The following is a 14,495-nucleotide window of genomic DNA, read 5'->3' as shown; positions in this document are numbered from 1 at the left end:
TTGAAGCTTAGTGAATTTAAGAAAGCTATTCAAGGAAGACCACACAGTTAATAATAACAGAGGTAGGATTCAATATCGGGTAAACAATTCTCAGCTTATTCTTTCAACCACTCAGCTTTCTAGTTTCCTATACTCTGGATAATGTGTAAAATTTAAACTTCCTCTCTAGTACAATTATGGATGGTTGTACATATCATGGACTTTTCTGGTCAAAACTGCAAATATTAAGTTGGTAAATGCTAAAGGTCCACTTTATTGCCCCCATTTTCTAGTTAAGAAAAAGAGATTTAGAGAGGTCTTATATGGAAAAAGTGTCTAAGCTTAGATCTCAAAACAGGGGTCCAAGTCCGTATCACACTGACTAAAGATCTTTTTAACCCTATTAAAACACAGTCATGGTGAAAATATCTATTCACATTTATGGAATACATTTAATAGTATTACTGATAGTTACAGTTATTGTGGTGAGCATCATCACTAGCTCTTAAATTATACAATATGACTTTGACCATATGGCTTTAAAATATAATTTAAAATATAGAAATGTTTGTGAATGTAATTTTTTTTGAAATGTAAAAAAGAAAGAAAGAAATGTCTTAAGATTTTGAAAGATATTTCTAAAGATTTTATTTATTTATTTGAGCAAGAGAGAAAGCATGAGAAAAACAGGGGGATGGAGCAAAAAAAAAACAAACAAGCAAACTCTGCACTGAGCATGGAGCATGGGGGGCTCAATCTCAGGACCCTGAGATCATGACCTGAGCTGAAATCAAGAGTAGGATGTTCAACTGATTGAGCCACCCAGGCACCCCTTGGACATTTCAAAATACTTTTTATTTTGGAGAACTTTTAGATTTGTAGAAAAGTTGCTAAAAAAAATCCTGAGAGTCTACATGTACCCCTCCCTGTTTCCCCATTACACTGCCAGTGTACATTATCATTGCACATTTATCAAAACTGAGAAACTGACATAGTCGGTTAAATGACTGTCATTGGTAACCAAACGACTGACTTTATCTGGATTTTCCCAAACATTTTCATTAGTGTTTTCTTTCTGTTCCAGAATCCAATCCAGGGTACCACACTGCATTTATTGTCATGTCTCCCTAGTCCCCTCTGGTCTGTAACAGTTTCTCAATCCTTCATTGTTCTTCTTGAGTTTATGTTGAAAAATACTAGCCAGGTATCCTGTAGAATATCCTCCCCGCCTGGGTTTTCCTGATGTTTTTTCATGTTTTGACTGGGGTTATATTATGAACATTTTAACGTGGAAGGATAAAAAAAATAATCCAAAAAAATGTATAAGGAAAAGCAACAAGCTTCTGACCTACACCAGTCCTGGCAATTTTTTAAAATGTGAATCTCACCTAAAAAAGGTCATTAATTCAACAAAAATTTCTTAAGCACCTACTATGTACTAGACACTATTCCAGGCACAGAGGGTATATTAAGGACAACCAGCCTAGACTGAATGGTTGTGAAAGGCCTCTTGGAGGAGGAAACATTTGAAAGGCCCAAATGACAAGATAGAACTAGATAAGAGCAGAGATTTGGGAGAAGAACATTTAGGCAAAGGGGTAACTAGTGCAAAGGCTTTGTAGCACAGAGTAAACAATGTATTTGAAAAGCTTTAATAAGGGCAGAGTGGCTGGGTCATTGGTATCAGAGGAAGAGGGGTAGATGAGATGAGCGAAGTGACCAGGGGGTAGCTTGCACTGGACTTTGTAGTCTACTTCCAGCGTGAGCTGTACAGGAACATCTTATTAAGTAGTGGGGATAACAGTTTGAAATCAGAGATTTGGAAATATTTCTATTATGGGATTTTGATGCAAAAATGATGATTGCGTGCTACCTAAGGCTGAGACAGTAGTAAGGTAAGTAAGGCATTAACTTTGGGTGCTAAATTTAAGGGGGCAGCCAAATTCAGTAATCAAGATAAAGAATATCTTAATACCATTTTTTAAATATTTTATTTATTTGACAGAGAGAAATCACAACTAGGCAGAGAGGCAGGCAGAGAGAGAGGAGGAAGCAGGCTCCCCGCGGAGCAGAGAGCCCGATGCGGGGCTCGATCCCAGGACTCTGGGATAATGACCCCAGCCGAAGGCAGAGGCTTTAACCCACTGAGCCACCCAGGCGCCCCTTAATACCATATTTTAAAGATTCAAAATTAATTCAAAAATCTATGAACAAAATTTTTAAAATAAAGACAAGATCAGTGGCCTAAAAAAAATTAAAAAAAAAAAAACTTACACATGTGCACTAAAACTTGAAGGCAGAATTTTTCCAAGTTATTGAAAACTCCTCCAAGCAGCGCATTCCAAAGAGTTCTGAACCCATTTGTTAAAAATATTAAAATGCAACATTTTCTGGCTGACATCAGGGCAGATAGAAAGTTAGTAGTTGAATTTCAATAAAAACTTTTCATAATTGGTGGATGGAAGAGATAAAAATGGATTCTTGCATTAGTAAGAGCAGCCAAAGATGTACTTCTTCCATTAGGATCTACATATCTTTGTAAATTATCTTTTTCAGCTTATGACAGCTATTAAAATGAGGTACAGAAATAACCTGAACGTTGAATCAGACAATTTAGTAACTGCTTTGCCAAGTTTTAAAGATTTTTAAAAACCATTGAAACCTAGTCAATCATATTTTTTCACCAAATATTTTTAGTGAGAGTAACAATTCTTTATACCATTAATATAAAAAATAACTCTTACAGTTACTTTAAAATGTTTTTTATCTTATCCTTTTTACACTTTAAAAAATGTTTTCTGTCACAAGTAGCAAGACGCCTATACAACTTACATAAGTATATAGACTTACAGAGTTGTGTTTTGTTTTGTTTTTCTTTTGGTAGTAGGGGCGTGCAATCAGAAAAAGTTTGGAGAGCACAAGGACAGGTAGGTGATACTGTGGGTGTTAGGAATATGGAAGGACTATTTTATCTCAGCATGATGTGAAATCACTGTACCCACGGAAGTCTTCAGGAGGGACACTCCACCGAGTCTTCATAAGGGAGGGTTTAATGAGTGAGATTTGGAAAAATAACTATTGCGTAATTTGTTTCGTATAAACCAGCACAATGCTTACAGTCAGAGATTTAAGTAGTCTGAAAACATTCTTAAGGAGTTTGGTACAGTTCAAACTGCAGCCCTACTCTCAGAAGCGATCTCAGTCCCAGGCTGGAACCTGTTGGAGGAGGAAGTTCCCATAAAGGGGACAAGAGAGTGCTGCTCTAATGGAGAGAGAGAGGGAGTGAGAGTGTGTGTGTGTGTGTGTTGCTGGGGGGGGGGGGGTGCGGGGGAGAGAAATGACACAGTTTCTTCGAGGCGAGGGTTGCCGCCTCCCCTCGCAGGAGATGGCTTTGAGGTCCCTGGAGCCGGGCCGTCAGGACTGCAGGCAGAGGTCGGGGGAAAGAAAACGCAGTTCCTTCTGGCTGGGGCCGCGTCCGAGCGCGGAGGCCGGGAGACCGCCCGTGACGCTTTCTCTTCCAGGAGGGGGGGGGGGGGTTGCGAAGAGGAGATGGAGTTAAGACGCTCTTCTAACGGGAAGGGAGGGCAGTGCTGGTTGGCGGTAAGGTCAGAGAAGGAGCTTTGGACTCCAGTCTTTCCCTGGTGGGCAAAGTCCGAAGAGCCCAAGAAGCCATGGAGGGGTCCGAGGCCTGGTCCTTTCCCTGCCGGCAGAGGGAGTCCCGAAATGGACTGTCCAGAATCCCTCCCATGAAAGGCGTTTGTTTGCATGGCCGCTCAACCAATTTTGTACCTCCCGGGGCTTAGTAAGAGCTGAAGTAATTAGATGCGAGCGACAGCTGCCTCGGCACCTTGGGCGCCTAGCGCCGGGCTCGGAGCCCGACGGCTCGAATTCTCGCGAGAGCAGCCGCCGCCATTTTTCCATTGATTGCAGCGGGCTGGGGGAGGGGCCGACGACGAAGGCGACGGCGGCGGCGACGGCGGCGGCGGCGGCGGCGGCGGCGGAGGAGCAGCCGTGGGTCGGTGTCTGCGCGCTGGTGTCTGAGGCCCAGGCTGAGGCCTCCGCGGTTGCCGGAGCGCAGGCGGTGGAGAGGATGACTGCTGCTGCCGTTCTCTCCTGAGATAGAGAGCCGCCACCACCCTGCCCCCTCCCCCGGCAGGGCGGAGAGGAGCGGCCGGAGTCTGAGCCATGGTGCCCGGCGAGGAGAACCAACTGGTCCCGAAAGAGGTGAGGGGCCAGCGAAGGAGGCTAGGCCCGAGGCCTGTGTCCGCTCGAGGCAGTGCAGGCCCGGGTGAGGGGTCGGCTGCGGGCCCAGCTCGTGTGCGGGCCCGGCTGTGGGGGGAGGAGGAGGTGTGTGGTGGGGGCTGTACGGTGGGTGCGGCGAGCAGTTGGGAGACCCGACTGGATCTAGGGGCCGGGGGAGTGGGAGCCGAGACCGCCCCTCTCGGGTTTGTCGGGCCGGACGGATAAAGGAGCGGACTGGAAGGAATGAGGTCCAGCATTGAGGGAGAAGGTGGTTTTTTGACTACTTATTTAACATGTCGAGCCAAGATAATTTCAAAGAAAAATTTCTGTAACAGTTGTTGATGGGCACGATAGGGTGACGGTGCTGCTTCTGGTTTTGACAGTGGCAGTGTGTAGCTTTCAGGGCTTGTGAAATCTACACCCAACTTGAGATCTGTGGGAGGGCAGAGTTAACTGTTAAGACTTTTTTGAACTCCTGTTACTGGGTAATACTGTTGGCCTGCCTAAATGGGGCCTATGGAAGATCGTTGAAAAAGTAAATGTGACTTTCACGGAAAGGTGAGAGATAGCTAAACCTTACCATATGGAGAGCTGAACTACTTTTCGTAGCTGGGTTGTGTATGCTAGTTTCGGTGACTTCTTGAATTCTTTAAAGCAAGTGATATGAGAAGCCTTAACTTCTTGGCTTCTCTTGAATAGTAGTAGAAGATTAATGGTAGAATCCAGCGCTAGCCAGTGAATTTCAATATATTAATAGTATCCCTGTTGACTTTATAAATATCTTCAGCGTATCCAAATGTGTATTTTTAACTAGTTGATCATCAGGCTAATGCTTTGGATTTTTATTTCTCATATACCTTAAATAGAGGCAGTGTCCTGTTGAAATGAGCTGTGTAGAATCTCGATGTTTATAAGCGATATCCATTAAACATTCTTATTTATTTTTGTTTTTTTTTAGATGCTTTGTATCAATTTATTGCTACTTAAGCAAGCTCTGACACTGCAAAAGTGATACTGGAGTTATGTATCTGATAAAATATTTTTCCTACATTATCAGATGGCAGTTGTTTTGCAAGGACAGTTTTGTGTTTTTTTTTTTTTAAACCTGGTATCGTGTGTCAGTATTTATTCATCGAACATCACCACCTCTGTGCAAGGCAGATAAACAGATGAATTAGAGTTCTTGCTGTGGGAGCTTTCAAAGCTACTGAGAGTGCTGGTAATATTCGTTGAGCTTCACTTAAAGGAGAGGTATTTTACTACATACGTAACCCTTACGGAAGAACAGAAGTGATAGGTAGTGTAAGGAAGATAAACATGCATTTTCTTTTAAAGCTACATATTGCTGGTTTTCATTCTTACAAAAAGCAAAGTTAGTCCTTTCTTAATTTTTTGACCGTTAGAAAAATACAATATAGGTGAAACTCTGCTTTAAGAAAATGCAACATCAGATTTATTTCCCTAATAATTTGATGTCTTAAAAATACCCATGATATAAATATGCAGCTTTGCAGAAAAATATCAGTTGTGTAAAAACCAATACTGTAATACTGCTTTTACCTTTTGGATTTTAAAGATTAATTGCCTCTCCTTTAAGACTAACTCCCTTACCTGAGGCTTCAAGCACATCCCAACTTTTTTTTTTTTTTCCTTTTACATTTTTTGGAACATACATCTTTTTTTTTTTTTTTTTCCTATTCTCTAGATTGATCTTCAGGCTGTTCTTTTCCCCTGGCTCTTCTCATGATTCCTGGAAGCATGCACAGTGGTCTCAAGTCTCAAGACTATTACTTGAAGTTTTTGCCTTTTTTAGCTTATTAACTAGTTCTTTCTTTTTTGATGGCCATACTCCTCTTGCTGAATTTTTCTTTATTTTAGTATCTTAGTTGTTTAGTAATATTGTACTTTTTTGGTCTTTTTCCTACCTGTTTTTCTTATCTGCCTGCTTATTTAGTCAGTACCCTTTTTATGTCCTTAATTATCACTTTTCTCTTTGTCATACCCTGTCTTTTTAAGTTGGAGTTAAATCATACAGTGCTAAAGGGAGACTATAGTGATCATCTAGTAACTTAAACCCTTTCAGTTTACAGATGAGGAAATTAGGGCTAGAGGATTGAAAGTGACTTATTTAGGGGGCTCCTGGGTGGCTCAGTGGGTTAAGCCTCTGCCTTCAGCTCAGGTCATCATCTCAGGGTCCTGGTATCAAGCCATGCATTGGGCTCTCTGCTCCGCAGGGAGCCTGCTTCCCCCTTTCTCTCTGCCTGCCTCTGCCTACTTGTGATCTCTGTCAAATAAATAAATAAAATCTTTTAAAAAAGTGACTTGTTTAGGGTCACATAATGAGTAAATGACAGTGTAAGGACTAGAACTCATATCCCTTCACTATTCCTTGATTATACCCTATTTTATAGTTACCTTCGTATAACTTGGAGGGTTTGTAAGACTAGTTTGTAACTTTCTAAGTACATTTACTATGTGAAAATAAATTGCAGGGGCACCCGAGTGGCTCAGTTGTTAAGCATTTGCCTTTGGCTCGGGTCATGATTCCAGGGTCCTGGGATCGAGCCCCACTTGGGGCTCCTTGCTTGGCGGGAAGCTGCTTCTCCCTCTCCCATTCCCCTGCTTCTGTTCCCTCTTAAAAAAAAAAGAAAATAAAATAAATTGCAAAATTAAAACAAAAATTTGCTTCTGTTCTAATAGCTTATTATCAACAATATAGAGGATTTTATTGTTTTTTGTTTGCTTAGGACCTTTGTATAGAGAACCCTGCTAGATTTAGATCTTGCTTAGGTGTGTGCATTCATGCATGTGTGTAGTTGTTGAATGAATAATATATTATTTTGGTCCCTGAATCTCAGGGACAGATACATCTTAGAGGACTCCAAAGAGGGCTGCTTAGTGTACTACAAGTATCATAGCCTGTTTTTGTATGGCCCATGAGTTAAGAATGTCTTTTACATTTCCAAATTATAAAAGATAAGTAGAATAATATTCCATGACACATGAAAATATATGAAATTCAAATTTCAGTATTCCTAACAAAGGTTTTATTGGAACACAGCCATGCCCGTTTATTTACTATTGTCTGTGGCTGTAGCAGAGTTGAGTAGTTGCTACAGATGCTGTACACAGGATAAATTTGAAACTACTTAGCTTGTATTCAAGGCCTAGTACAGTTGATTCTGGCCACAACCTTCCTTTTCAGCTTATCTCTTCTCCCATGAAACACATTTTTAATGCAGCCAAATGGGGTTCTCTCTCACTTGCTTTTCACTTCTTTTTGTACTATCCCTGCTTTCTACTTCTCTGTTCAGAACCTTCATATACATTTTTCCATAAATACCCTATACCTTGTTTATTTTAAAAATCTTTTTATGACCATTTTAACCTTAGGGATTTCTCCTTCTTTGAAGACCTTTTATGTGACTAGGATTTATTTGGCAATTCATTTGGCAATTATTAATAAATAGTGTTTGGTGACATATATTATGGTCCCAAACTGTAATATACATTTTATGTAATGTTATGAATTCCTTGGCAGCAGAGATGTTTGTGTGTTTCTCTCAATTTTCTGTGTTTGTATACGTTATAGATCTAGGACAGTACCCTTTCTGGAGCAGATATTCAGTAATATTTATTGATGTGGTTTCAGGGTATGGAGAAACTTAGAATTCAAAACAATTATCTCCTACTTGGATGTTTTCTGCAGCACAGTTCATTGGCAAGCTGTTTTCCAACTCTTGCTTGAACACCTTCATGGCTAATCTCTGATAACATCTTTGCCTTAGAAGAGATCTGTTATTTTAAGTTTTTGAGCTGAAAGAAGTCTAGACCTCTGACCTGCCATCTTTTGATAATTGCCTTGGACAACAGAGAAATCTTAAATCAGTTCCCATGGGACAGCTTTTTCTTATTCTTGAAAATGGGAGAGGGGAGGAGGAGGGCCAGCCCCCTCTGTTCTACAGTCTGTGGATCCTTAGTTCTTTACTTGCTTCTCGCTTGCTCTCTTTTAGGCATAATTCAGTGTTTTTAGTATCCCTCCTAACCTATTATACCCAGAGAAGAGCAAAGGGAGTATGGTCTATTCATTGTGGTTTATAACAAAGCTTTTACCTCACTATTTCATTCTATTCTGTGTCTTTGAATTGTATTGATAATTGGCTTTCAGGTCTCTTGCTTTTACTCTCATCCCAATTTTTATTTATTGCTTTGTTTTTATTCTCTTTATAAGGATTTGTGATACTAATATTTAGTGAGTCTTCACTGTGCATATTACTGTACTATGCCATGTAAGGAACATTTTGAGGAAATAGCAAAAATTTATTCATCTCTCAAGTGTTTTAGAGTATAATTCAGGATAAGATACATATCTAATTGTTTTAAAATAGTATTTTAAGTGATGTCCACAGAATATATAAGCATAGAGAAAATGGAAAAATGGAAGAAAAGACAAAAGAGTAGTTTCATATCTCAGGTTTCTTTCTGCTCCTTTTCCATGCCATAAACAGTTTCTATATGAAACAATGGTGATGATAGTAATAACTAATATTTAGTAAGCACTTATTATAGGTCAGATACTGTTATATGTGCTTCATGTATATTAACTCGTTTGAGCTTCACAGTGACCTCACAAGTATATAAAGACCATTAATGTTGAGAACTCCCAAAACATTAAAGCAAATTGTTTTTTATCTCTGTTGTCTGGTTTTTAATAAAATCCATGAGGATTTATTATGGTTCTATCAAATGAATAGTCTTTTAATTTTATGTCTCCTAATTAAATTACTTAAGGAAATGTGCTACATTGGTCTTTCTTGTTTTTGATCATTCTTTAAAAATTAGCCTTTTTTAAAAAATTGGGGTGTTGATTCTCCTTTACCAGTATGAAGCAAATATGACAGTTATGTCAAGTGACTCATCTGTAGTTTACTTAAATTGGAGTGTTTACTAAAAAATCATTAGTATTTAAGATACCATTGGAAATGCTGACTTAATAAAGTAAAAAAGCTGAGTGCAGTTGTATAGGATTCCAAATTTGTCAGGGAAAAAAATGGACAGTTTAGGGTTATAGGCATTGAAAGATTAGAAGAAATACTCTAAAATATTAACAATTGTTGTTCCTGGATATCTGGATCATTGGGCTGTATTTAGATTTTCTTTACCTATTTCAGCAATGGGTATATACATTACTTTAAAAAAAAAAGTTAGATGACCTAATTGTAGTTTTTGAGGTAATTATTGGTATCGTGTTATAATGTTGTTTTTTATGCTCATGATTTTTGTCTTTACCCTCTCTTCTTGCTCTGAGTTTGCCACAGTAATCTGATCCACTTGCATGGCTTCAGCCTTTGATTGTAATATACCCATTTCTGTCTCCAGCCCTGACCTCTCTAGATTTGGATTTCCACCTGCATACCTGATATCTCTATTTGGTTGTATGCTAGGACCCACAGATTACATGTAGGTAATATCAGGCTCATATCTCTTCTCTCTCCTCGTATTCTCTTCTCAACATAATTTCTTTCTATGTTCTGTTCAGTTAGTGTTGTCAGCATATATTTATTTACTTAAGTTCCGAGATTTTTTTTGACTCCTCCATTTTCCTTTTTTTCATATTTAAGTGAATTCAGGTCTCTGACTTCTAGGTTCTTTAGGAATTGGTCGTCCCTATGACTGTCAGTTACTTTCTAAAACAGGAGAGATTATGATTTACTTACTTTCTAAAGTTTATAGTTAATAACTTCTGATTGCAAACTGAGTAATAGGTACTATTTATAAGCACTGTGTGCCAAATACTGTGGTAAACCTTTTGCATATGTTATCTTATTTAGTTCCTATTATACCCCTTTAAGACAGCTGCTATTCTTCATTATCTTATAGTTGAAGAAGGTAAGGCTTGAAGAGGTTGAGGACCTTGCTCAAAATTGTAAAGCTTGGGCGCCTGGGTGGCTCAGTCAGTTGGGCGACTGCCTTCAGCTCAGGTCATGATCCTGGAGTTCTGGGATCTGTCCCGCATGGGGCTCCCAACTCCACGGGGAGTCTGCTTCTCCCTCTCACTTTCTTCTCGCTCATGCTCTCTCTCACTCTCTCTCAAATAAATAAATAAAAAATCTTAAAAAAAAAAAGTTGTGAAGCTGTTTTGGTTCTAAGTCTGTATGGCCTTAACCAGTGAAAGTACTTCATAATCTAGCTTCAGTTGTTTTTTTTTAAATTTAATTTTTATCAAAGCGATATGTGTACATGTTTAAAAAGTGTTGAATAGTTCAGCAGGACTATTGACAAAACAGTCCTCTGCAAATTCCCTCTTCCTTTTATTTTGGGCTCTTCAGACACAACCACTTTCAATTCATTTCTTTGATATTTATCTACATATCTCAAAATGTTCTGTCTGTAGTGATCTTTCTTGAGTTTTCAGTTTAAGGCATTATCTACTGACTTACTACAAGTAGAAGATAAGGTGTACGGCTACCCCGCCATACCCAGACACACTTCTCAGTCCTGCTCAGTCTTCCCAGTATTGTCATATTGCAAGTAGTTTGCTTATACCAGTACTCAGAGTGTGTTAATGTGACTATAAGCTATTCATAGTTGAGTCTTGTAGTTTACTGTAATTGTTTTTCTTTCCTGTATATTTTGTTTTTCCTGTGTTAATGTTTAAAAAAAAACAACAACTTGCTTTTGTTTAGTTTTCTATTTAGTTTTCTATTTTGTTTAGTTATCATTAATTTAGCAAGAGGTTCTCAACAGGGGGCAACACAGTGGACATTGGCAATGTTGAGAAGGCAAGGAGTATGCTACTGATGCCTAGTGGTGGAGGCAAGCTCTGCTGCCAAACATCATCCTACACTGCACAGCACAGACTCCCACAAGAAAGAACTGTGCAGTCCAAAATGTCAATAGTGACACTGTTGAGAAGCTGTGATTTAGTCCAATTCTCTCAAGTGTATAAATCTCCTCTTATTATGTTCAAACGTACTTATTTTTTATTTAAGTTTTCTTGAATTGCAGCTATTGTCTATATTTGCCTTTACTATCATCTTAGTAGTCCCCCTCAGGGCTCTATTGTATTGGGACTCTTAGTTCCGTATCTGATGTCTTCTTTGCTTGTTTTCTCATTTTGGAGGACCACTTTCAGTAGCTTTCTGGACAGCATATACTTTTTCTCAAACCTCCAAATTTCCTTTTTGTGTTTATTTGCTTGGGCTTTGTCTTTCATATGAGATGCTTTCCTTGGATGCCTGGTGACCCTTTAAAGTCAACTCTTACTTAAAAGAGGTGCCTTAAAAAGCTTAGCAGCCCTACAAGTGGATGATTATGGTTTTCCCTGTAGGGTGATATGGCTGAATAATTTTCTTGCAGACTCCCAATGACACCTCTTTTCTCTTGTGTTGGATTGATTTCCCAGAAAAGATTTCTGATCTTATGCCTGGAGAGAACAATCTTGGGGACTGAGTAGGAAAAAGGGATTTGGGTTTCATCATTAAGTATGCAAATACATTTTCATTTGTTCTCCAGTTTTCAGTATGGCACTCTTCACACTCATTTGAGACTAACATCCTCTAGTGCAGAGATACCCAGTTTCACACTCCCAGAGATCATGTAGCCTTTTGCCAGAAAGGGTCAAGGAGTAGAAGAGAGGTCTGGGAGTTCTAACTCCTTCTTGAACAAATCTTGAACAAATCTGTTCTCCTAGTTGGACTCCACCCTTAACTCCCAGAGTGTCTGAAACTGACAGTTTCTGAACCTTTTAGGGTTCCCCCCCCCCCCACTATCCTTTAAAAATTTTTTGGAAGAGTTGCAGAAATAATAGAGAATTGTCATATACCCTTCAGTGAGCTTCTCCTCATGTTAACATATTACATAATGATAAAACACTTGTCAAGAGTAAGAAATTAACCATATTTTACTAGTTTTTCCACAAATGGCCCTTTTTGTTTGAAGATACAAATTCAGGATCTTACACTGCATTTAGTTGTCTTATTTCCATAGTTTCTTTTTATTGGTGACAGTCCTTACCCTTTCCTTCTCTTTCATGACCTTGACACTTTGAATAGTTATTTTGTATAATGGCCCTCAATTTGGGTTTGTCTGACATTTTCTCATGATTTATGACCTCTCTCATGAGGTTGGGAATTAAGAAAGTGATATTGCAGATGTGACGTGTTCTTCTCAGTATGCCATCTGGAAGGTGTGGGAAAATGTGATGTACTGCTAGTAATGTTAACCTTGATCACATGGGTATGGTGCGGTCTGTTAGGTTTTCTCCACTATAAAGTTACTGTTTTCCTCTTTAATAATTACTAAATACATTGAGACTGTGCAGATACCTTGTTGAGGCTTAAACTTCTGCCCACCAATTTTAGCATCTATTTATGGGTTTTGTCTTATTACTAGTGCATTCTAATAGTGGTTTTCTATTTTCCTCATTTCTGTATTTATTAATTGGACTTCTTTGGTGAGGAAGAGTTATCCCTTCTTCCCCATTTATTTCCCATAATAATTTATATCAGTATAGACTTTTGGATATTTATTTTATTCTTTGGATTATAACCTAATGCTATTATTATTTATTTTGCTTTTTAAGCTGTTCCAATCTTGGCCAGGAGAGCACTTTCTGGTTGGCATCTCTGTGTTCATCCTTGCTTTCTGAGAACTTACTTTCTGGCACCACATTATGCTTGGGCCCGTGGTGTATTTTCTCTGCCCCAACTCTGGAAGCAACCACTTCTCCAGGGAGTATATGGGAGTCCTTTGGTGTAATTGTAAGTGTGATATAAACCAGGTGTCTTTGGTTTTCTTCTAAACTAATAGAGAATTCAGCTTCTTTACATGTAATAGTCATTACCATTTGATCTGCTTTCCAGCTTTTGAAATCACGTTTCTGGTTTCTTATGGGTTTATGCTCTTTAAAAAAAATGCCTTAACTCTTGTTTCAAAGTTATCTTGAGAAGGTTCAGAGCTCAATGCTTGTATTCAAACTATCCTCTTTAACCAGAAATTCCTAACTTAATGTATTTGTCTCCTGCCCCAGGCCAGTTTTGTTTTAGCCACATTTGGCTACATTAGTTGCTGTTCACATATGTGCTCTATGCTTTCATGTGTCACTTCTGTGTCCTTGCCGTGAGTGAATATTATGAAGTACTTTCTTATCATCTGTTTTCTAGGGAGTTTTAAATTGGTGAACTTTGATTTGGCATGAAAACTATTATTTAAGTGCTTTCTTAAGTACTTTCTTTAGGATTGCCTCTTTCTTATTTTCCAGTTTTTTGATTAGTCAAAGTTTTTGCCTCTTAGTGTCAAGGTACTGTAATTTTTTGGTGAAATTGAAGGGACTGGGTTAGTACATTTCCAGGGTATTAAAGTACCATGATAGACCAACCTGGAAAGAAAAGGTTATATTGAAAATAGGGGGCTCGGAAAAACATATCACTGAATATATATATTTAAATATCTGTTGTCAATTAAGATTCCAGAAGAAATCTACTTTTAAAATTGATTCATTTGTCTTTAAGGATCTTCTTCAGTTTAGGCAACATGTTTAGGTATCCTGATATGCAGAGGCATATTCTTTTATGAGGTTTATTACACAGATTTTAAAGTGTTCTGTCCAGGTACTCTTGGCTTAAAATCTACTTTTGTACAAATATCTCCATTGTACAAAGCCTTTGGGGCAAAATAATTGTGATTGGCAATGATGACAAATGATTGGCAAAACTGATGTAATCAAGATTCTTAAAGAGCACGCATTTCTCTTGAGAATGATTTGCTGTTGGTATAGTGTGGATGTAAGCATATGGTAAGTAAACAGAGGTCTCCTCTCTGCCTTATTATGTATTTCCATTTACTTTATCTCTAGGGTTAGGAGCAATAATAATTTATATCTATTCTTTTGTTTAATAGAACTAAACTGAACCATGCATATATAAAGTAGGCATGGATATCAACATTTTTATTTATATAAAACTGTTGCTTTAACCCACTGTTGAGAGATTACTGTTTTTGTGAAAATTACTGAGATAATGGGCGTCGAATTTTAATGTTTTTTTAAAAACATGCTCTTAAAATATTGTCCTACCAGCAAAATCTAGCTCTTTTTACATCCCACAAGTAAACATTTCTGATTCTCTTTCAACCTGATTACATTTCCCTAACCCTGAAACCCATTGCACTATATCTTTTGACATTTGAAAAATTATACCCCCTTATAAGTTACGTGTTACTACATTATTACCTTTATTAGATAAGAAAATCTTCCCAAAGGCAGGACATGACAA

The 14,495-nt window shown here is 38.4% G+C and overlaps 1 protein-coding gene across 2 annotated transcripts in view; it reads left to right on the top strand.

The window, feature by feature from the left end:
* The first annotated feature begins 3,948 nt into the window (after positions 1-3,948).
* The window catches only part of USP47 (ubiquitin specific peptidase 47), a 111,182-nt gene continuing 100,635 nt past the window's right edge, over positions 3,949-14,495 (top strand). For both annotated transcript variants that reach the window (XM_046014459.1, XM_046014458.1), the window contains exon 1: positions 3,949-4,203. In XM_046014459.1, the coding sequence (XP_045870415.1) occupies positions 4,165-4,203 (39 nt within the window). In that variant the 5' untranslated portion in view covers positions 3,949-4,164. The remainder of the gene's footprint in view (positions 4,204-14,495) is intronic.

The sequence above is a fragment of the Meles meles genome, chromosome 8 (genome assembly GCF_922984935.1).
Source record: "Meles meles chromosome 8, mMelMel3.1 paternal haplotype, whole genome shotgun sequence".
NCBI classification, from domain to species: Eukaryota; Metazoa; Chordata; class Mammalia; order Carnivora; family Mustelidae; genus Meles; species Meles meles.
This window is presented reverse-complemented; position numbering and strand designations above follow the sequence as displayed.